The 24427-nt window shown below is 48.1% G+C and overlaps 1 protein-coding gene across 1 annotated transcript in view; it reads right to left on the bottom strand.

The window, feature by feature from the left end:
* Positions 1-24427, bottom strand: part of LOC311526016 (alpha-2-macroglobulin-like) — a 57746-nt gene that overhangs the window by 5542 nt on the left and 27777 nt on the right. Inside the window, exons 22-32 of the mRNA XM_084638623.1 lie at positions 20445-20496; positions 19761-19844; positions 19096-19272; positions 16597-16681; positions 15201-15357; positions 14800-14874; positions 12755-12920; positions 7780-8003; positions 6553-6771; positions 6103-6230; positions 862-952 (exon numbers count right to left, since the gene is read on the bottom strand). Of these exons, the coding sequence (XP_084494749.1) occupies positions 862-952; positions 6103-6230; positions 6553-6771; positions 7780-8003; positions 12755-12920; positions 14800-14874; positions 15201-15357; positions 16597-16681; positions 19096-19272; positions 19761-19844; positions 20445-20496 (1458 nt within the window). The remainder of the gene's footprint in view (positions 1-861; positions 953-6102; positions 6231-6552; positions 6772-7779; positions 8004-12754; positions 12921-14799; positions 14875-15200; positions 15358-16596; positions 16682-19095; positions 19273-19760; positions 19845-20444; positions 20497-24427) is intronic.

Genomic DNA, 24427 nt, shown 5'->3' with positions numbered 1-24427 from the left:
CTGCCTATGTATGGCCCCGCCCTCCTGGTGGACTGAGATGTGAAGTGCCACAGTCTGAGACCTGTGCGGCTGGGCCACAATCAAGAGCAGCATCAGCTCAGTGTCTGACCCATCCTGTGAGGGGAGGGCTGGGGTTGTGGGCAGGGCTGGGGCTCTAGGCACTGCCTCCCCTGAGCTGCTCATAGGCTTCATTAGTCTGATGGCATCCCACCTCAGGGCCCCTCAAGGGACACCTCCCAACATCTGAATCTCCCTGAGGAGATGCAGGGCCCAGGAGTTGCGGGGTGTGTGTGTGTGTGTGTGTGTGTGTGTGTGTGCGCGTGTGAGCGCGCGCGGAGTGGGGGTGTTAGAGCTGGGGGAGAAGAGAGGGATGCAGAGAGGTGGGGGCCCCTCACTCTCTCTCCCAAGCACCCCGTGAGCCCAGCCTGACTTCCCCTTACAGGAACGCTGCCCCCTCCAGGGGAGACTATGAGGTGCCTCCAGCCGGGCCTGCTCCCCCTGTGCGTAACAGTTTACCAGGGAGTCACGGAGTGGGAGCTCAGGGGGATGGGATGGGATGGGATGGGGAAGGAGTGGGGTTTCAGGGGAGGGTCAGAAAGAAGAGATAGGGTCAGAGAGACGGGAGACAAGGGGGGGGGCTGATTCTGGAGAAGGGACTAGGGAGTGGCCAGGCTGCACTGGCAAAATGAGGGGTTGGGGTTTGAAGCTGACTGGGGGTCAGATACCCCTGAAGTGGGGTTTGAGTCAAGGGGCCCTGGATGCCCACTGGGTGAGGTTGGGGTTGTGGGGAGCTGGACTCCACTGGGTTGTGGGGCAGATACCCTGGGAGGGCTGTGACCCATACACAGAACTGGCCATTACCTTCCTCACTGATGACTTCACAGGGATGAATCCTGACAGCATCTTAATGTCAACGATGACCATGTTGGAGACAGGGCGTTTCCCTGTGTAGCTGGGAGACCAAGCAGGAAACAAAACAAGGTTTAATACATCTCAGCATAGAGATGATGCACCTCAACCCTGACCTGCAGCACCTCACACCCTGCCTGGCTCCTGCTAGTCTGGCCCTGCTCCCTGGCTCCCTGTCCTGCCACTACCTTTCATTCCTGCCCTGCAGCCCAGCCCCGCTGCTATCCCAGTCCCGGGCTCCCCACACAGCTCTTCCAGTGCCCCTCAGTCCTGCCCTTGGAGCAGTGGAAGTTTCTTGAAAGTCCCTGAAGCAAGACGGTATCCTTTCCGATAAGGGGTTTAGTTAAATTATTCCCATCGTTGGTGGCAAGAGGAGGAGGGAACAATTGAAATCAGGATTTAAATCACTTGGTTTTTTTAAATTATTGATTTAAAATAGAGTTGAGGTTTTGTAAAAGCAATGTAAGTATTGGTGCTGTTGCTACGTTAGATTGCAGTTTGTGATGAACTAAGTTATAAGGACTTGGGTTTTTAAATACCACTACGGCTAGGGGATCCTATTTGAATTTGACAGAACTTCTAGACAGAAAAACAAAATACTGGAAGTGAAGGTGCTGTGTCTACAAACTGTTTAGCAGGTACTGTAGGGGATATATAGAACAGGTACGGTTTGAATGATCAATAACTAGTGATTCTTTCCGGCCCTCAAAAATGAGAAAAGCTATCCACCTCTGTTTTACCCCCAAATAGGATGCACTTAGGAATAACAGGGTTCACATCAGGTGAGACCCTTTGTCTAAGGACCCACAGATCAGCCAAGGTAAGGAGTTGCTCTCTCCAAGAACAGAAACTAAAATGGCTAATGAGAGTATTGTTAATCACCTAGAAAAGAATCTCTCATTATTTGCATATGGACAAAACCTCTTTCTCCCTCCTAATTTAGCTAAAAAGAACTCCAAGTTATCAAGAAAGGGTCATTCCCTGCTTTCCTATACGAAGTGGCCCACGGCACATTGAGTGGGTCAAGAGATGGGTGGGGAAGCTGCAAGCTAAACCGTGGCAAATCAAGTGTAAAAGTAAAATCAGGCAGGCCAAAAAAGAATCTGAGGAGCCACTAGCAAAAGGAATAAAAACTAACAGCAATTTTTTTAAAGTACATCAGAAGCAGGAAGCCTGACAAACCTCAGTGGGGCCACTGGACAATCAACGTAAAGGAGCTGTCAAGGAAGAAAAGGACACTGTGGAGAAGCTAAATGACTTATTTGCATTGGTCTTCACTGCAGAGGATGTGAGGGAGATTCTAACACTTGAGCCATTCTTGTTGGGTGAGAAATCTGAGGAACTGTCCCAGTCTGAGATGTTAATGGAGGAGGTTTTGGAACAAGTAGATAGATTAAGCAGTAAATAGTCACCAGGACCAGATGATATTCACTCAAGAGTTCTGAAGGAACTCAAATAGGAAACTGCAGAACTACTAACTGTGGCATGTAACCTATTGCTTAAATCAGCCTCTGTACCAGATGACTGGTGGACAGCTAAAGTGATGCCAATTTTAAAAAAAGGCTCCATTGGCGATCCTGGCAATTACAGTCCGGTAAGATTAACTTCAGTACCAGGTAAATTGGTTGAAACTATAGTAAAGAACAGACTGATCAGAAATAGATGAACACGATTTGTTGGGGAAGCATCAACATGGCTTTTGGAAAGGGAAATCATGCCTCACCAATCCATTAGAATTCTTTCAGAAGGGTCAACAAGCATGTGGACAAGGCTGATTCAGTGGATATAGTGTCCTTGGACTTTCAGAAAGCATTTGACAAGGTCCTTCACCAAAGGCTCTTAAGCAAAGTAAGCTGTCATGGGATAAGAGTGAAGGCTCTCTCATGGATCAGAAACTGGTTAAAGAACAGGAAACAAAGGGCAGAAATAAATGGTCAGTTTTCAGACTGGAGAGAGCTAAAGAGCAGTGTCCCACAGGGATCTATATTGGGACCCGTGCTGTTCAATATATTCACAGATGATTTGGAAAAAGGGGTAAACAGTGAGGTGGCAAGCTTTGCAGATAATACAAAATTATTCAGGACAGTTAAGTCCAAAGCTGACTGTGAAGAGTTACAAAGGGATCTCACAAAACTGGGTGACTGGGCAAAAAAATGGCAGATGGAAATTGAATGTTGATAAGTGCAAAGTAATGCACATTGGAAGACATAATCCCAACTAACATACAAACTGATGGAGTCTAGATTAGCAGTTACCACTCAAGAAAAAGATCTTGGAGTCACTGTGGATAGTTCTCTGAAAAAAAATCTGCTTGGTGTGTAATGGGGGGATATGACTGAGGTCTATAAAATCATGAATGGTGTGGAGAAAAGTGAATAAGGAATAATTTAGCCCTTCACATAAAAGAACCAGGAGTTACCCAATGAATTTAATGGGCAGCAGACTTAAAACAAACAAAAGCAAGTACTTCTTCAAACAATGCAGTCAATCTGTGGAATTCTTTGCCAGGTGATGCTGTAAAGACCAAAAATATAACAGGGTTCAAAAAAGAATTAGATAAGTTCATGGAGGATAGGTCCAACAGTGGCTATTAGCCAAGATGGTCAGGGATGCAATCTCATGCTCTTGGGTGTTCCTAAACCTGACTCCCAGCAGTTGGGTCTGGATGAAAGGGGATGGATCACTCAGTAATTGCCCTGTTCTGTGCATTCCCTCTGAAGCATATGGTACCAGCCAGTGCTGGAAAACAGGATATTGGGCTAGATGGACCATTGGTCTGACACAGTAGGACTGTTCTTATATTCTTATGACCAAACTACCTTCTCTTCACCATCTACAGGGGTGGGAAAGTACATCTTTCTGTAGTCTGTACAGAGCTGTATTAATCTTTGGTTAAATAATCTCATTTGAGCTTATTATTTGATAATCTTGAATCGTTATTAAATGCAAACTTGCAACATTCTATATGTGGAAAATATCTCGTTTTAATACATAATGTGAAATGCTTATGTACAATAAAAGAATGTGTGGAGTATGTCCTCCAAATTTAGAAGATTATAAGGGATTTTGTTGGTTTTCATTGTAAATAATTGCTGTGGTCTAGCAGTAATAGGAATTGTCTGGCACAAGGAAGAAGAAATGTTAAAAGATGTAAATCAGGGTATAACCTGGGAAAGTGACAGAAATTGCTTAAAAGGGGGGATCCTAATTGATAGTAGGGACTAAAAATGAAATACTGTCCTTGAAATGAATAAACAGCCTCCAATAAGAAAATAATTGAACAAATTTGTTACACACAAAGCATGTACTGAACACCAATGGAAGCAGCAAGCAAACTGAAAGAATAGGAATAAGAGGATGTCCCTTACCCTCTTAGGAGCCCTGAAACTAGAATATATAAACTGTATTTTTAGTAAAAAATTCTCCTTTAGTGGCATAAAATCTCTGTCACTTCAGATCCAAACTGGTTCAATGTTAGCACTGGGAAGTTATTTCAAAACACTAGCTAAGTCATTGTGAGCTTTTTGATACACACTTTCAAAAATAGGAGCTTAAAGTTAGGTCTGCTCTACACTACAGACCTATACCTATGTCACTCTAGGGTGTGAAAAATCACAACCCAAGTAATGTAGTTATACGAATCTAACCCCCCATGGAGACAAAGCTATGCTGGTGAGAGAGCTTCTCCTGTCAATATAGCTAGTGCCTCTTGGGGAGGTGGATTAACTACACTGATGGGAGAGCTCTCTGCAGTCGGTGTAGAGCGTCTTTATTAAAGTGCTTCAGCAGTGTTTTAAATGTAGACTTGTCCATAGGCTCTGTCAAGGTTCCTTCCCCACTCTGAACTCTAGGGTACAGATGTGGGGACCTGCATGAAAACCTCCTAAGCTTACTTTCACCAGCTTAGGTTAAAACTTCCCCAAGGTACAAACTATTTTACCCTTTGCCCTTGGACTTCCACTGCCATCACCAAACGTTTATCTGGGTTTATTTTTATTAGGAAAGCATTGTTTGGAAATGTCTTTCCCCCCAAAATCCTCCCAACCCTTGCACCCCACTTCCTGGGGAAGGTTTGGTAAAAATCCTCACCAATTTGCATAGGTGACCACAGACTCAAACCCTTGGATCTTAAGAACAATGAAAAAAGCTTCAGGTCTTACAAGAAGAATTTTAATAGAAGAAACAGTAAAAGAGAAGTAACAATAAAAAGAATCACCTCTGTAAAATCAGGATGGTAAATACCTTACAGGGTAATTAGATTCAAAACTTAGAGAATCCCTCTAGGCAATACCTTAAGTTACAAAAAGACACACAGACAGGAATATCCATTCTATTCAGCACAGCTTAATTTCTCAGCCATTTAAAGAAATCATAATCTAACGCATATCTAGCTAGATTACTTACCAAGTTCTAAGACTCCATTTCTGTTCTGTCCCTGGGAAAAGCATCACGCAGACAGAGCGAGCCTTTGTTCCTCCCCCCCTCCAGCTTTTTAAAGTATCTTGTCTCCTCACTGGTCATTTTGGTCAGGTGCCAGCGAGGTTATCCTAGCTTCTTAACCCTTTACAGGTGAGAGGATTTTTCCTTTGGCCAGGAGAGATTTTAAAGGGGTTTACCTTTCCCTTTATATTTATGACAGGCTCTGAAGCCTATATTTTGGCATCTTAGGGTGGGTATTGTAAAAGCACTGAAATGATTTAGGAGCACAAGTCTGATTGAACTTGGCCTGCAAATCCTGGTGAAGGAGAATGCCTGGGTCAAAGCATACAGCTCCTGTGACTGGGGGCAGTTCGCTCTGTGGGAGGGTGGTGGTGGTTGCAGGTATAGGATGGGCTACTGGCCGGGCAGTCTTGTGTCTGAGTTTGTGTTGCTCTCACACTAAGGGTGTTACTGAGATGCTGACTTGTCCTTTTCAGCCTCAGAGAAACCAGCACAGCACAATCACTCTAACAATTTAGCAGGAGAAAGTAAAGAGCTAGCAATACAGAAATACAAAATCTGATTGACATTGAAAAGAGCAATTGCAATTAAGAAAATACCATGATTTAATGTAAAAAATCCATTTTTAATTTTTGGAAAAATCAAAAATATTGATTTGTATCAGCTTTTCTGGGGGCTCCCCATACCTCTGGAATGACTTGTCCCCAGCCCTAGGGCTGCTCTGGAAGGTTTGGCACTGCGAGGGGGAGTTACCTGATGTTTATGGTGATGTCAAAGGTCCTGTGAGCCTTGATGCTGTCACACGTCTCAGGGACCGTGTGCACCTCCAGCGCGAATGGTGCCTCGCCTGGCTTGGGGAGCACATTGTACCTCAGGCTGGTCTGGAAGAGAATACACAGTTCTCTGTGTCTGTCCATCTGTCCCTCTCCTCTCTGCTCTTCTCCTCCATCTCCTCCCCTCGGCTCAGTTTCATTCTTTCCTTTATCTCTTCTCTCTCTCTCTCCCCATTCCCCAACTCTCTCTGTTAACTCTCTCTCCTCCTCACCTCTTTCTTATATTCTCCTCCTCTTCCGCATCTCTTCCTCTCTATTCCTTCCCTCCCTCCCCTCCCCAATCCACCCCATCATGCCATCTCCAATGGGAATGATACGGGCTCCCCTCAGCAGCAGCCTCTCCCTCTCCCCCTGTCCCAGGGTCCCATACCTGCACGTAGACACATCCTTCTCCTGTCACCCCCATGCTGTAGTCCCCTGGCACCTCTGGCAGTGCCATACGCTGGAGCAGCAGACGGTTCGTGTGATCCACCTGGAACTGGGCCTGGAACTTCCCTGTGGATTGCAGGGTCACTGTGGACGCTCCTCCTCTCTTGGCATAGGTGGAGACTCCATATCGGGATAGCGCCTGGAGCGCCACCACTGTGTCCTGCCAGACAAGAGATAGGCCCAGGTGCCCAAGGGAAAGAATGAGCCATTTCTATGGGCCTGGAGCCCCCACTCCACCAGCTCTTCCTACACAGCAGTGCCCTGATTTTCCCATTTTCACTCATCACTCCCACAAGCCATTCACTCTATTCCCTTGGGCCCAGATTCTCAAAGGTATTTAAGCACCTTTCTCCTCCTGAAAGCAGCCAAGCATCTAAGTACCTTAGGGAACCTAGGCCTTGGTATCTCTGACACTTCACCACAGGCATCTGAGGAAAGATGCCAGCACCTTTCCCTGAAGGACCAACCTGAAGGGATAGCTCAGGATCAAGTGAAATGGGAGCTGCCTGTGGCTCAGAGAGGACCATAGTGAGGCAGCCAGGAGGCTCAGTAATGGAGTATGAGAAAGTCTTACAGCCCTTTGGGTATCAAGCCAACCAGGGAAATGGTGGAACATGGGGCCAATGATTGGTCCTGTCTAGAGAGGTCGTCTCCTGAGGTCCCAGCCTCCAAGTACCAGCATGGCCTGTACCCGCTCAAAGGGGGAGGTGGCATCTCCTGTTTGGTTGTCACTCAGGATGGCGCTTCCTCCCCTTTCCAGGTGTGTCTGGAAGTGACTGGCTGCTGCTGCTTCTCTGGGGAGGCCTCAGCTCCCGAGCTGAATTGGCCTGGTTGGATGGGGTCAGTGCTGGGAGAAGCTGGGGATGGCACTGCACTACCTTGCGAGTGCTCAGGGCGACTCTTCTGACCTCCATACACAGGAGCATCACTTGTCCAGTCTCCTGCCTCATAAGCCCCCCTGGGCCTGTGAGGACCTGATGTAGCCATGCTCTATGCTGTGACTATCCCATTATCTAAACTAAACTATACAGCCAGGGGAATGCTACCCCTTCCCTCTCCCCAGGTCAGCCTTCCCCTCCCCCTGGATTATTTGTCTGTCTCCTGCCCTTTCCTGTCTGCCTCCCACTCCTGCCCTGGATGTCTGAGGCTTGGGAGGGGAATAGATCACCTGGGTGGAGGAGAAGCCCCCATTGGGATTCTGCTGCTTGCTGATCCACTTTGCAATTTGAGTTGCTAATGACAGGTCTCCTTGGGATGGTGCCGGCCGCGTGGTGAGGTAAGCGAGGAGCACATAGGACGTCATCTCCACCTCGGCAGAAGGAGCACGGGGGTGATAGAAGGGGAGATCTGCCTCCGGCTCCTTCCCAGGCCTCTGCCAGTGAATGGAGCCATCTGCAGTGGGAGAAGGAAGAGGGAGGGCAGGAGAGAAGGAAATACAGATGCTTAGTACATGCCATTTCTAAGGGGGTTATTGACCTGCTGCTGCTGCGGGTGGGAGAACAGAGCCCCCCGTGCTAGTCTGGCATATTGTCATGAGACTCAAAAGGATTAAATAGTCCCTCACTTGTTGATCTGGTAGAATTATACAAATCTTGTGGTATGAACACTCAGTGACTAATCAGGCTGCCACCTCTGCCACCAATCACACTTGGAGTTGCAGCTAGCAAGAGATGTTAAGAGTAACAAGAAGGGTTTCTTCAGGTATGTGAGCAACAGGAAGAAAGACAAGGAAAGTGTGGGCCCCTTACTGAATGAGGGAGGCAACCTAGTGACAGAGGATGTGGAAAAAACTAATGTACTCAATGCTTTTTTTGCCTCTGTCTTCACGAATAAGGTCAGCTCCCAGACCGCTGCACTGGGCAGCACAGCACGGGGAGGAGGTGACTAGCCCTCTGTGAAGAAAGAAGTGGTTCGGGACTATGTAGAAAAGCTGAACAAGCACAAGTCCATGGGACCGGTTGCGCTGCATCCGAGAGTGCTAAAGGAGTTGGCGGATGTGATTACAGAGCCATTGGCCATTATGTTTGAAAACTCATGGCGATCAGGGGAGGTCCCAGATGACTGGAAAAAGGCTAATGTAGTGCCCTTCTTTAAAAAAGGGAAGAAGGAGGATCCTGGAAACTACAGACCAGTCAGCCTCACCTCAGTCCCTGGAAAAATCATGGAGCAAGTCCTCAAGGAATCAATTCTGAAGACTTAGAGGAAAGTGATCAGGAAGAGTCAGCATGGATTCACCAAGGGCAAGTCATGCCTGACTAATCTAATTGCCTTCTGTGATGAGATAACTGGCTCTGGATGAAGGGAAAGCAGTGGACGTGTTGTTTCTTGACTTTAGCAAAGCTTTTGACACGGTCTTCCACAGTATTCTTGCCAGTAAGTTAAAGAAGTATGGGCTGGATGAATGGACCATAAGGTGGATAGAAAGCTGGCTAGATTGTCGGGCTCAACAGGTAGTGATCAATGGTTCCATGTGTAGTTGGCAGCCGGTATCAACTGGAGTGCCCCAAGGGTCGGTCCTCGTGCCAGTTTTGTTCAATATCTTCATAAATGATCTGGAGGATGGTGTGGATTGCACCCTCAGCAAGTTTGCAGATGACACTAAACTGAGAGAAGAGGTAGATACACTGGAGGGTAGGGATACGATACAGAGGGACCTAGACAAATTAGAGGATTGGGACAAAAGAAATCTGATGAGGTTCAACAAGGAGAAGTGCAGAGTCCTGCACTTAGGACGGAAGAATCCCATGCACACTACAGACTAGGGACCGATGGCTAGGCAGCAGTTCTGCAGAAAAGGACCTAGGGGTTACAGTGGACAAGAAGCTGGACATGAGTCAACAGTGTGCCCTTGTTGCCAAGAAGGCCAATGGCATTTTGGGATGTATAAGTAGGGGCATTACCAGCAGATCGAGGGATGTGATCGTTCCCCTCTATTTGACATTGGTGAGGCCTCATCTGGAGTACTGTGTTGTTTTGGGCCCCACACTACAAGACGGATGTGGGAAAACTGGAAAGTGTCCAGCAGAGAGCAACAAAAATGATTAGGGGACTGGAACACATGACTTATGAGGAGAGGCTGAGGGAACTGGGATTGTTTAGTCTGCGGAAGAGAAGAATGAGGGGGGGATTTGATAGCTGCTTTCAACTACCTGAAAGGGGGGTTCCAAAGAGGATGGATCTAGACTGTTCTCACTGGTAGCAGATGACAGAACGAGGAGTAATGGTCTCACATTGCAGTGAGGGAGGTTTAGGTTGGATATTAGGAAAAACTTTTTCACTAGGAGGGTGGTGAAACACTGGAATGCGTTACCTAGGGAGGTGGTGGAATCTCCTTCCTTCAAAGTTTTTAAGGTCAGGCTTGACAAAGCCCTGGCTGGGATGATTTAGTTGGGGATTGGTCCTGCTTTGAGCAAGGGGTTGGACTAGATGACCTCCTGAGGTCCCTTCCAACTCTGATATTCTATGACTCTATGACTCTGTGCCTACATCCCCTTTATCTTATAAAGGGACATCCCAGGAATGGACAATAGCAGCCTTTATTGGGCTCTTTGATCCAAAAAGTGTGAGGTCACTAAGTGGCCCCAGGCGCTCAAGGCTGAAGGGTTACAGCAGTGACGGTCACACCCCACTCCAGCAGGGTGAAGCGCCCATAAGTCCTTCTCTTACCAGCACAGTCCCAGTTCTTCCTGGGATTTCCTGGGACATCAGGACCCTTTTTTGGGCCCCCCCAGAATGATCTGTTTTTTCATTTGATCTGTCCAAACATCAGGCTTCTCCTCTTCGTTTGTCTCTTGCTGTAGGGAGCAGATGTCACTCTGTGCAGACCAGGGGCCATCGCTCCCATGGAACGAGTGTCCAGAGTGAGGAGCAGCGCTTGGAGTGAGGAGTGGAGCGGAGCCAGTGAAGACACCGGCAGAGCTGTGCTATTGCTCAGTGGGAATGGTACCATTTATTCAGGGGTTCAGGATATGCTCACTCACAGCACTGAGGTATCGGGGGACCCCCCAGATACACCTGTGTCACTGCAAAGTCAGGCACCGGCAGCCCTGGCCCCAACTCATGTTTTTTAAAAGTTTCCTTTGTCTTTACATGAATATTTCAGCGCCTTTTTTTTAAAAAAAGCCACCATCAAACCGTCCCCCAAGAACTAGCCCTAGGGAAAGGGGACTCAGCCCCAACTCTTTCTGCCCTGGTGATGCCCCCTGTCTGGGGAGCTGTAAGGCATCTGCTAGTATCCTAAAATGTGCCCCTTGATGCTTCTCCCCATTTATGCCCCTTGGACCAAACCATCCTCTGCCTCACCTACTGCCCCCTGAGCTGCTCTTGGCGCTGGCCCGCTCCTGGGCTGCTGTAGACAGCAGAGCCTGCGGGGGGTGGAGGAAGCTAGATGCCACTGAGATGCTTCCTCCCCCTGCAACAGACTCCCTCCTCAAAATGGGCAACAGTCCATTGGTGGTGGTGGGGGGAACAGGAATCCTCCTGAGGCAAAGGGGGAGAGGAGGGTAGAGACGGCCTGGACCCAAAGGAGTGGGGAGAGGGAGAGGGAAGGAGAAACCAGGGGAGAAAGAAAGAAAAACCTTGAGTGAGAGATCCTAGGGAGGAGGGCAGGAAAGGGAGGGAGAGACACTCAAGGAGGGTGGAAGGGAGAGAAGACGCCTCTAAGACCTGGCCAATACACAGATTCTGTGCCACGACAACTATTTTGGCTAGGGCTGTGACTTTTCTACTGGTACCTCTAGTCTGGGCACGGTTATACCAGCATAAAGGTGCTTTGTACTGGTAGAGCTGTAAGGGAACAGTTCTACTGGTATGAACACCTTCACACTGCTATAACTGTGTCCACACTGGGGGAATCGCACTACTTTAACTATACCAGTACAGCTACAGCAGAACGACTTTTATGTTTTAGACAAGGCCGGAATGTTCATTTACCCTGGGGAAATGCTCTGTGCTAGAAAAGAAAAAGCATTAATCAACACGCTGGTCAACAGTACTCAGCACCTAGCATAGTCAGGGATGGTTGGGCTTATAAATGCATTTACTGTTTGTAAGCTTAGTCTATGGGGCGCCCTCAGGTGAGCCACAGGCAGCTAATGTGATTGGGTTGGCCATGACCAGCTGCTGTTTTTCACCCCACCTGACCCTGTCTAGACTAGATGCTGAGTTGTCTTTAGCAGTCTGTCAGCTAATGCACTTTCTAACACAGTGAGTTTCCTCACCTGCATGAGGCCTATGAGTGTGGGGCTGAGGCTCTGTGTTTGTGGGGGCTGGGGCGGGGGACAGAGAACCCAGGTGTCTGTTGTGAGGGGAAGGGAACTTGGAGTGTGCGTGTGCTGGGACTCTGCATAACAAGTCCCATGCACTAGGATTGTGGGCAGCTTGTGTGTGTGTATGAATAGCTTTCGGCTGGGGGAGAAGGAGCCTATGTGTGTGAGTGGATCCTGAGGCAACCTGGCATGTGCTTATGCATTACCTTGTGCCTGGGGCAGGTTGGAGTGCGTGTGTGGGCAGAGAGATTTGGGGGGTGCAAGGCAGCAGGACAGTATGCCTGTGATTTTGTGGGCTGGGAAGTAGGGAGTATGTGAGAGCTTTTGGTGTGGGAGGCAGGAGAGAGATTTGGAGACTTGGGGGAAGGAGGAAGAGAGCACAAGGAAAAGAAAGGAGAGACCAGTTATTTCTCAGTATAGAAAAGAGGAAAATGGACTGAAACAAACAGAGGAAAAGCTAACAACTCCGGAGTAGAGGAAGGGGGCAAATGGAGGGAAGGCAGGGACAAGGGAAAGGGCAAATACAAGGGAGACAAATGCAAAGGGAATGTTGATATTTTACCTAATAGGTAGGTTGGATACTGAAGGGTGAATCAATGACCCAGTTTAAAAGAACAAGGGGTCCTTAAAAGGGCAGGGATACAACGTGCTGTGAGGTCAGAAATGTGCCAGGGCCCTGGCTGCCTCTCTCTCAGTCTTGTTTCTTCATGTCAAATAATGTTCTCCTGACTGGTCCTGGTCCCTCCTAACTTTCCCCTGCTATGATTTCCCCTCTGAGCACCTGTCTATGATTCTCAATATATGGTCACCTTACAAGCGGGGGATGTAGGGCCCGTGGGATGGGATTCAGAAGAAGGGGCTGTCAGGAATTCTCACCTTCTTTCAGAGCTTCCTTATCAAGCGAGTCCAGCAGTGCCCTGCGCTTCTCCTCCCTCCCCACCAGGGCAAAGGCGTAGGCCAGTAGCGCCCTGGTGTACACGTGGTTTCCTCCCTGCTCTGCGGCCGTCTCCAAACAGAACAGAGCATTACGGACCACAGAGTGCTGTGTTGGGAGAGAGACATGAGCTGAGAGGGGGAGGGGAGAGGTCACCATGGCAGTGAATTCAGTCTATGAGCTCAGCAGACAGGAAACAATATGCATTTTTTCCATTTTATGAAGTATTTTTTCCAGACTTTCTGACACATGGGTAACTCAAAACAATAACTGATCTTTCAGAGCCAGATTCCCCAGGACACTGTCTCGCTTTCACCACTCCAGCAATGCGTAGTGGCTGGTTTACAGCTGCTTTGCATCAGTAGGCTGGCACTAAGTACCCAGAGTGAACCAGTGAGTTTGGCCCTTCACGTTTGGTGAATGGTAATGGTGTACTGGGGAACCTGGCCCTTTAAATTTGTCCTGTGGTCGGTCCTTACTTAGAAACATTTGAAAAGCAAAGTTTGGAATCAGACATTCCCCGTAATGACATTCCAAGGGATACCATTGTGCGCAGGTCCATACGCAGCAGGACAGTTCATCTGTTTTCGTCAATGGCTGAGAATGGAAAGTCCAGCAGACAGCCCCATCTTCAGTGGCTTGAAACTTTTTCAAAATGTTTTGATCTGAACCTTCCTACCCCTTGGTGTCTGCTAAGCTAGAGGTCTTTCTGGGAAGTTGGAGAGAATCAGCTTAGCTGGTTTTGAGACAGGAAAGCCTGAAAACAAAATGCCTTGGGGTTTATACTCCTTCTACCGGAGAAGGGCTTAATCAGGACATCAACTTTCCTTAATTAACTACAGGGGATCAGGTTAGTCTAATGACAGTGGAAGGGAACTGGCTGCCACTTCATCAGGACAACGTTAACAAGTAGGCCATGTAGGGCCACATCCACTTGTCTTGTCCGACCGCAGCCAGTAGCAGCACACATCTAAAGCCTGGTCTGGACTCAAGTTACAGAACTCAGGTTTTCTGGGCACAGCCTGGCACACGTCCACACTCAACTTGCCTACTGACAAAAACCCTACACTTTTGGGGGCATACTGACTCCCTTTTCTGGAGTGGCATAAGCCCCATTCCAGTGGAGTTATATCTACACAGTGGTCAGGTCCATGTTCACTGGAAGTACCAGTGTAAGCGGTCTTTCCACTGCAGTCCCACAGTGCAACTTTCTCTTTAGCAGAGACGGTCTGGCAGCTCTTTTGAACCAAAGGGTCCCAATGTTGGGAAGCCCGCCTGGCTTTTACACAGTCAGCACATTCTCCACAGCCACAGCTATTCCTGCTACTTGCTACCTTTTCCCACATGCTGATTTGAACATTTCCCACAAGCACAGTGAAAGCTACGCAGCAAAATTTCCCCACAAGGCAGTGCCACTGAAAGTGGCACAGAGGACACTGGGATGCCTACCCACAATGCACCACACTTTTGCCAATCTGGCCTGATAGTAGGTGAACACAATGCATTGGCACAAGTGGCCCAGTGTGAACTCACTGCACCAAAATAGTCTTTTCGGTTGCACGCTGATCATAAAACTTTTAGCAGTGCGACTTTTGGGTGTGGAGCAGACCTAACAGAAGGAGAACAGAAATCAACCCTTGATGGGGACCCATTTGGCTGGTGCCAACTGCCAAGGGGTTAAGTGTTATTTACCCAAGTGTTCAATATCTGTAAAACTCGGAGCTGTAGGCTTGTAAGAGAGGATCAAGCAAACACCAGCTCAAAAGTTTTAAAATAAAGATCATATAAAAGGATTAGAGATGAGACAGAGCCAGCGCCCTGGACTGGAAGAGAAGCTGCAGGGAAATCCAATCCCAGATTTGGACCTCAATTTAAAGTCTTTTCTGACTGGATTTCCCCCTTTTTTAAAGGCTTCTCTCTCAAGATGGGAGCTGGGGACCCCCAAGTTGGCAGGCTATGTCTGGCTTGAGGGGTTACAGGTACGTACAGTGATGGGCAGAGGAATCTCCAGCAGTGCGATGGTGATGTAGGCAGAGAGCGTGACCTCATCGTCCACCCCGCCCTGCAGGGAACCACAGAGAGAGACATTAACCCTGAAACCCCGCCCACTGGCCCCTCTTCCCAGGGGTGTTCTACATCCCTGTTCTTCCCACACTATGGTAGCTTCCATGTATCTGCTCCTCTTCTCCCTTCCCCTGCCCATGGTCGCTCCATGTATAGTATGGTACCCCCTGCTCTTGCCTCCCTTAGTAGATCCCATCTGCCCCAACCCCATGTGCGGCAGTGGCTGAGCTGTTCCCATGAGGAGTTGCACGCTCTCTCTGTGTCACTGGAGTCCTGTATGGGTCCCATGATGCCCATGGGAAGCTGGCTGGGCAGATACGTCACCTTTATGGCATTGTTCAGGAGCGTCCCGGAGCTGCGGAAGCAGCCGTTGTCCTTCTGCTTGCCAGCGAGCCAGGTCAGGGCGTCCTGGATGTGCTTCTCCTCAATGAAGATGTGAGAGCGGGCCTGCGCGAAGGACTTGAGGACGAAGGCCGTCAGCCTGCGGCAGAGTGGGCAACAGTGAGAGCTCCTTCCCATGCCCTCTGCTCGCTGGAGGGGTGGGGTCTTGGGGCATCGCCAGCCTGAGGGGAAGCAGCAGGGGCCGGAGAGCTGGTGGCCATGGGTCAGGGAACCATTAGCTCACTCAGCCACCTACTGACGTGCAGCAGAGCCTGGCGGCAAGACCCAGCAGTCGTCTGACAGGGCACAGCTAAACTGCCCGTTTTAGGACAGGAAGTGAGCCAGCTTCCTGTGTTGGTTTCAAATGGCTGGGGCACAGTTTAGGGGTGGGTTTAGGGGGTGGTTGTCCAGAACCCTTGGGAGAACAGACCTCAGAATCTTCAGTGACCAGGAATGGCCAGGACGCTGGCTCTGCACTTTCTTATGATAAAAACAGCAGCACAGCGCCCCCTAGCATCAGACTGGGGTCAGCACTCAGAGGGAGAATGCCCCTTACTGAGCCACCCACCCCGCTCCCTGCAGCACAGCGCCCCCTAGCACCACACTGGGGCAATAGAGTCAGTAGTGGCAGAGGGAAGAGCAACCCCTACAGAGCTGCCCACTGCCACTGCCTGCAGAACCTGTTTGTTCACCCGGCAAGGCATTCACTAAGCATTGAGGGGCTGTGATGGCTCCACCCTCAGTTACCAGCCTCTTCATTATCCTGAGGGCAGTGGTGGCCAAACTTTTCTGGTTGAGGATCAAACACGTAATTTCAGAAAGGTCAAGTATCCACAATCAGGACTTCGGGGAGGATTCTCTGCCCTGTTCTGACCCTTGCACACTGCTCAGGTAATACAAAGGGAGCTGAAACTACTAGCAAGTCACCCAGCAGGGCAATCTTTGGCCGGCACTTTTATGCCATCCTCCCTATAGCCTCTGGTACAGAAAGTGAGTCGCTGGAGTGTGCAGTGTTCTGGATACACCTAGCTGATATATGGTCCTCAGGGGACTGTGGCCAGCTGGAGCAAGTTAGAACAGCCCCCAGGCTGCTCTAACCTGAGCTGAGCAGGGAATGAGGAGGCTGTAAATGGTTATTAATCCAAAATCAAAGGCCTCTACCACATAAACTAAAGGAGATCTCCCTTCCCTACCACCTCTCATAGTTGTCTTATCCCACATCATCAGCTCTAGAGCTCCTCCCCTCTCCTCTGCACCTTCATGATCAGCACCTGTTAACAATGGGCAAGCACCAGGTTATATCGAGAAGGGAAAGAATTCAGCAGCACTGAAATCTTACCAGGTGTTTCCTGATTGCCCATGTTGTGGCCCAAATGTGCTGTAAGAGCCGTCCAGGTGTTTGTACTTCAGCTGTGTCTGGTAACCTGAAAGGGAGAATGAAGTTGTCTTTTACTGCAATAAAGACCAGCTGTAGATGTCAGCCAGGAAAAGAGAATTTTCAGCCCTGTCTACACACAAACATTCTGCTTGAATTATACCAGTAGTGTTAAAATGCAGCGAATCCCCCTGTGTGGATGTAGTTATGATAGCATAAAAATGCTAATACCATTACAGCTTGTTCCCAGATGAGAAGGGGGTAGAACTGCATCCACACTACGGGTTGTACTAATTTAATTATTTTGGCAAAATATCACCTCCTAACTGAAATAGTTACACTGGTACAAAGCTGGGTTTAGATCAAGCCTTAGACGCAGAAGCAGGTCCGATGTAGAGTACACAAGCCAGGCAGGCCTCCCATTCCTAAAAATACCCTCAGTCTCTCAGCAGAGAAGCCTTGGTCTTCTATTAGGTATTAAATGAAGGTAAAGGCAACAGGGTTATGATGTGCATCTACTAGCCACCTTATACCAGGTTCAAGGATCCCTTTGCAGCACCTAAAATAAATGGGAAGACTGTCTCTGAAAGATTGCTGAATCTCATTAAAAACAGGGTGGAGCAGAAATGGAGAATGAGGAATAATCAAAGGTGTGACCCAAAGTGGGGCTGTTCTGAAAAGTGACTATGTGGAAAGGGCCCCTTTTCACTCAGCAGCTCTGCCCTGCATGTGTTCAGAGTCATGGCTACTGGCTTTACTGGCAAAGGTCATGTCCACATTAGGAATAAAGGAGCATTACCAACATTGCTAGCTATCATGTGTTTAAATCCTAACACAGACAAGATATGTGTAGTTTCACACGTTAGCTGGTCGAGTTAACCTTAGCGAGGAGCCTAGAGTTTACCTTGATCAACTAACATGTATTAAAACTACAAGTCGGCTAAATGTGTTACAAACAGACAAATCTCCACTAGTGAAAACAAGGCTTAAACCCAGATGTCATAAACATACAGCAAAGGGCAGTATAAAATCCCTCCTTTACCCGTAAAGGGTTAAGAAGCTCAGCTAACCTGGTTGGCACCTGATCAAAAGGACCAATAAGGGGAGAAGGTTCAAATCTGTGGGGGAAGGTTTTTGTTTTGGGCTTTTGTTGTTCTCTCCAGAGATAAAGAGAGAAACCAAGCAAGTAATCCAGCTCCTACAGAATGATACATCCAAAATTACAGAAATTGTAAGTAATAGCAAGGAAATGCATTAGAGTATCTTTTGTTTTAGCTTGTGAATTTTCCCTATGCTAAGAGGAAGGTTTCTTCCTGTTTTTTTGTAACTTAAAAGTTTTGCCTAGAGGGGAATCCTCTGTGTTTTAAATCTTATTACCCTGTAAAATTATTTTCCATCCTGATTTTACAGAGGCATTTCTTTTACTTTTTCTCCTTATAATAAAAGTTCTGTTTTTAAGAATCTGTCCTAAAAACCCAAGGGTCTGGTCTGTGCTCGCCTTGTTTATGCTCAAGCCTTCCCAGGAAAGGGAGTGAAGGGACTTGGGGGGACATTTTGGGGAAACAGGAACTCCAAGTGGTCCTTTTCCTAAATCTTTTTCTAACTCACTTGGTGGTGGCAGTGATACCGATGCAAGGACGGGAAGAATTTGTGCCTTGGGGAAGTTTTTAACCTAAGCTGGTAGAGATAAGCTTAGGGGGTCTTTCATGAGGGTCCCCACATCTGTACCCTAGAGTTCAGAGTGGGGAGGGAACCCTGACACCAGGTTTTGCTCCATTTACTGCTGCCAGAGCTGCAGAACCAACCCAGCTCTTCTTCTCTGCCTTGCACGTCATCAGCAGAAATGCACCCAGTGCACCCTGTGCAGTTCACCCAGTGCAGTGCAGCACCCAGGCTGTGTCATTCAGTCATTCATCCACTTGGACCCATCTTCTCCCATCGAGCACTTCCAGAGAGTAGAGTTCTCTACATTCCTAGATGTCACCCTAGATCTAAGCATGCTACTGTGCTCTGGCACCCCCTGTTGGGAAGTGATCTATTGTAACACCAACCATTAAAGGAGTAACTCCTCAGCGTAGCTCCTGGGAAAGGGAACCGCTTTCCTCTGGTGCGGAGGGGGTGGGAGGTGTCAGAGGCCCTGGTTCAAAGGTGTGTGTGTGATGAGGGGTCAGCTGTGACAGTGCTGCCAATACACTGGTGGCTAGGAAAGGCTTATAGGCCACCTGGGAAGCCGAGTCTGGTTTGCTGGGGTAAGAGTGAATTACCACTGGGCTACACACTGGGGAGCAATGGGATGACAGGGCTGAGAAGGTTCAAGTGGGCTCCGCCCGAGAGACAGGTGGTCCCCTCAGTCCATCCATCCTTCCCAGTGGAAGCATTATCTGAGCAAGGCGGACACAAAAAGCTCCCAGCACGACCTTGGAAGGGAGTAAGTGAAGAAATAAAAGCCCCGTCCCTCCTCACCGCTGACTAAGTATCCGACGGCCTTGGATTTGGTCTCCTCGCTCAGCTGCCCTGTCTTATTCAGATAGTCCAGGACGTAGATGTTGGGGGCAAACAGGACCATGTTCTGCTCCCCGCAGCCGAAGGGCATCTGGAGAAGCTGCTGCAGGTTCTGCATGGCTGTGCCCAGGATATCGCCTGGGGATGGAGACACAGGGAGTCAGTGTGGCCCAGCCGCCTGCCTGCGGAGGCAGAGTGCACCGCAGAGCAAGGATGCTAATGTGAGACATCCGTAACAGGCTTGTGAGATCACAGGCAATAGGAGGAAAGAGAGACACACACACAACCCAGAGAAAGGAGGAGACAGAGAAATATGCTCTGAGAGAGAAGGGACACATGAAAGGCAAAGTGAAGGGCGTGCTGCTGGAAGGACAGATGGGAGCACTAGGCTGGATGAATAGCTAGAGACGTGGGCCCAGAGGCAGAGGTGGGGGGAAGGAGAGAGAAAAAGGGGTGAAGTGCTAGCAAGAGACTACAGCAGTGGGCAGCTGGGGGATAAGTGGAGGGGCTGTGATGGGTACACAAAGGGGTGAGGAGTGGAACGGGTAGAGAGACCAGAACCGTCAGGAAGGGGGAGAGAACGGCAGCAGCACCCCCAGCTGGGCTCATCGGACTGCCTCACTTACCCAGCACTGAGAAATAGGCTCTGGCCGAGCCCTGCACCACGTTCTCTGGGAGCTTCAGGGGCATTAGCTGCGGCGCTGTTTTTCCTAGGGAAAAGTGACACAGATGGGCTTGTAGTAAAATCCCCCCCTGTGTAGCAGTGAGCAGACCCCAGCACAGGAGCTAGGATACTGCCCCTGCTGCTGTCTTTCCCCTGGCACTGCACAGGGGCTCCCTGCCTTTAGCAGCTCCATTCCTCCATAGCTTTATAGTGAACCCATCTCCAACTCCCCTCTCAGGAGTGGATCCCCTCTCCTGCCACCCCAGCCCTCCACATGGAGCGAGGTGTCACCACCTGGCGAGACACGGGAACTGTAGTCTCCAGCTCTTTCTCTGGCACCTTCCAGTTTGTAATTTCACTCCATGGAATCACAGAGTGAGAGAAGGGGAAAGCCCCATTAAATCTCATCTAGCCCATCTTCTCAGCACCCGGGTCAGGAACGTTCCCTAAGACCTACGCTTCCAGCCCTTCCCTTGGGCGCCATTCTAGACCTTCAGTGTTAGGAAATGTTTCCTCGTTATCCAGCTGGAGGTGTCCCACTTTCTTCAGTCCCATATTACTGCTTCTCGTTATCTCTTCCCCTCGGACACCCGAGGTTTCCACCCTTCCCTTTGCAGACGCAAGTCAGGAGGGGTGGGGCTCTTACCAGCTGCACAGAGCAGGAAGTTGTAGGTCGTTTCCTTCTCAAGCCCTTCAGGCTTTGGGTTGGGGAGGAAAAGGGAAGGGGAAGGAAAATGAGAAAGGTGAGAACCTGCAGAGACATTGAGCACCCGGTGGCAGAAACATCTGGGCAGGGGTGATGGGGAGAGATGGGGAGAGGGGAAAATGCTGGGGAGAAGAAAGAAAGAAAGAAAGAAAGAAAGAAAGAAAGAAAGAAAGAAAAGGAAGTGAATCAGAGAAAGAGGGAGACTTGCAAATTCTCATGTAATAATAATTCTCATAAAGCCAGCAGATGATAGTTGGAAATCAGCTACTAAGAAGTTATTGCCTCCTCACTCCCAAGGGGAGGATATTGCAGTGATCTACCATGGGTGATTAGTTGCTGTTAGCACACTGTAAAACATGGGCTTTGCTTGTGATACAGAGAGAACTTCCAGCTTTACACCAGGTGCTGGTGCTGATGATATGCTGTGATGCTAATGAAGTGAGGTAGGGGCTCAATCCTGCCAAGTGTTTAACTTTAAGCCTGTTTGAGATCAATGGGACAACTCATGTGCCTAAAGTAAAGCAAGCTTTGCCGAGTCAGGGCCAAAGCGCTCAGTGTCCTGAAATGACATATTGTAATGACTGCAGGGCCACCTAGAAATTCACCATTACACACTGTGGCCGATTAGTCCTGTAGGGCTACAGTAGGGATAGAACTCAGCTCCTCTTGCTCCAAAGGCCCAGACCCCCATGGCTTGAGCGAAGGAAGAAGCCCTGTTATTTATTGAGATGATCAGAACAGTTTTGACTAAAACTCACGAACTAAATGTTGTGAAAAAAGAGGGTTTAGTCAAATAAATTTTTGTTTTTGAAACACACCCCTCCCCCGCAATATTTTAGTCTTAGAATAGTCGGTTTTCCTCCTTTTTCCAACTTTTGCCAGGTAGCGAATAGTAGCCAAGTGTGAAAAGTGGGCTTTCCCCCTCGTCCTTCACCCACTTAGCATCCAGGTCCATCCCCGCAGCCCTGGCTCTGCTCCAGCCCTAGCGCTAGCCCAACCCAGACCTGGAGGACACTGCGCACCGGGTGCATAGCGCATCGCCCCGGCCGGCTGGAGGGAGAGGCACAGCAGTGGCAGAGCGGTGGAACGCCAGATGCATGTGCCCTGTACGCACGCAGCAGTAGGAGGAGGGCGGGCGGGGTGGCTTCGGGGTGGCAGTGGCAGAGGAGATCCCCAGAAAAGGTCAGCCTGCCGTGCCATCTCGAGGAACTGGGCCCGGCATAGGGCCGTGGGAAGGGATGGGTGCTGGGAGCTGTGTGCAGTGGAGAGCGGCATCTCCTTCCAGAGCTGTGGGCACATGTGAGACCCCTGGGGGCCCCTAGCCAGAGCATCCGTCGCCCCCCGCAAGGCCAGCCGGAGGAGATGGGACCCTGATTCCTCCTGCTCCCCCTCTCCCTCATCATTGCTCACACACACAAAGTCGGGGCCCACCCAAATGTCCCATGTTAGCTACACCACTGCTGTGCCAATGCTTAACTACCCTTATAGTTAGAAAGTTTTCCCTAATATCCCACCTAAATCTCCCTTTCAGCAATCTAAGCCAATTACTTCTTGTCCTTGGTGGATATGGAGAACAATTGATCACCGTTCTCTTTATAACACATATTATTCCTGGGGGAATTCTGCACCAAAACTTTAAAAATTCTGCATACAATATATTAAAATTCTACATATTTTATGTGTCAAAATTACGCAATTTAATCATACCCGTTTCAATTATTTTGGTAATTTATTTCAACTAAAATACAATGGATGGAGAATAGAAGTAGGGATCATTGGAGAAAATCCCCAAACCTCTTTGTCTAATAGTAATGTAGCTAGGCTTGACCCTTTATTTCTAGTTATTAGTCAACATATAACAATGTTATATGCAGCCATATGTTCATATTACATCACAGGCAACTGAAGAGCAAGTGAGGGCTGGGGAATCAAACTCATAGTTTATATTGGCTACTGACCATCTCCAGAAAGGTCAGAAGTAAACAGTTAATGGTGTACATTTTGATAGGAAAATGTTTCAGTCCAAAAATTTAGACCAGTTCTAATCACTCAAGCACCATAAGTATTTATAAGGCCATACTGTCATTTACAAATGGGCTCCTTTACACCACTCTGGCAATGTGAAGGAGCCTTAAAACTTTTACACCTGCTTTATGCTCCTGGGGGAATTCACTAAGAATGGGAACAAATAAGCAGGCAGGTTGTTACATTATGCTCTGCCTCAGGGGTCAGCCTGCCTCACACCTTCCTCCAAACACCCCAAAGCCCTGCCCCTCCATGCTGGGCCTGTCGCAATAGCAAGCCAGAGGGACCGAGTCTCTCTCATTCGTTCGCTTGCTTTCTCACCTGCCCGGGCAGTCCTCCCCGCCCCCCACCGTGCTGATTTACATCTCCTCAGGCTGCCAGGGACGGGGGAGTGACTGCACTTCCCTTTGCTTCCCCTCAGAAGTCATTTTTCTGTGGGGAACCAAAGAAAACTGCAGACAACATGGTGCAGAATTCCCCCAAGAGTAACATATTTGAAGATTTTTATCTTGTTCCCCCTCAGCCTTCTCTAGACTAAACAGGCCAAATTCTTTCAACCTTTCCATACAGATCAGGTTTTGTAAACCTCTTATAATTTTTGTTGCTGTCCTCACTCCAATTTGTTCATGTTTTTCCTAAAGTGTGGCACCCAGAACTGCCACAGGACTCATTCTTACCTTGAAGCTTACAGAGTTGTTTTTTCTGGGTTGATACAATAATGTGAATCGTACCTTTGCCTTACTGAAAAAGCGGGATGCATTTCTGTAACTCAGAGAGGAGCTGCAGTGTTAGATCACGTGTTACTGCTTACATCAAACAATTTAAAAATGATTAGTGCTTTCCTATAATGGAGAGAGGAGTGGCCACCTTCTATCATGTGATATTGCTCTGATCAGACTATGTAACAAATTATCACTACTTCCCTATTACACAGAATAGCTATGGAGGTTTATATTATGAGATATTGTTTAGGCTGGCTGGGTGTCATGTCAAAAAAAAAAATATGGGAAAAGCCAGGGGTTCCTCATCACAAAATATGTAAGAGACACAAATTTATAGAAAAATATGCAAACAAATCATTGGCTCACATTACCTTGAGCATTTTTTAATTTTTTGCAACCAAATGATTTAAAATAAATAATGATAATTCACTAATCATTCACAAATGTTTTAAAATGCAGTCACTTTCCCATATTCCACTACACTGGTCACAACAGCACAAGATTTGTTACAGTTCCTGGAACTGTCCTGTTTGGGAATGGGCCGGCAAGGTTTACAAGTAGATCTGGGAGAAATTTTTTGGAAAAGCTTGTTTTTCGCAGTAAAATGAGGATTCAGATTGACAAAAACCTTTTTCACATTTGTGCTAAATTCACCAAATTGTTTTAGTTAAAAAAATCAAAACATCTTGTCTGGACATTTTCTAAACCAAATACTTAGATTTTTCAATTCAATATTACTTTTTAAAAATTTTAGTTTAATTTTATGTTGAAAAAAAGTAAAACAAGTTCAAAAAACAACAATATGATTCATGTCAGGTCATTATCAAACTTTTTGTTGGACTTAAAACTACATTTTTTGTCAGTTTGGGTTCATCAAAAAACCCTGAAACATTTGGGTTGGCCCAAAACGATTCTTTTTTTGATTTTTCAGTTGGCCAGCAAACCAAAAAATCAGTTATTCGCACAGCTCAATTTACAAGGACCACGGTCCACATTCACAGCTGGTGTAAATCCGCAGAGCTGCCTTGAATTGAATGGAGCTATGCCAATCTACACTGCTGAGGGCTTGATCCCATGACTCGTTATAGACAAAACCGAAAAGTCATGGTTTCTGTCCCAAAAGACATGGCTGTGGCAAACGTATCACCTTTACTCATTATTTCAATCACACGGTGC

The sequence above is a fragment of the Lepidochelys olivacea genome (genome assembly GCF_965140295.1).
Source record: "Lepidochelys olivacea isolate rLepOli2 genome assembly, chromosome: 1".
Taxonomy (NCBI): Eukaryota; Metazoa; Chordata; order Testudines; family Cheloniidae; genus Lepidochelys; species Lepidochelys olivacea.
Note: the sequence above shows the minus strand (reverse complement) of the source record. Positions and strands in the feature narration are given on the sequence as shown.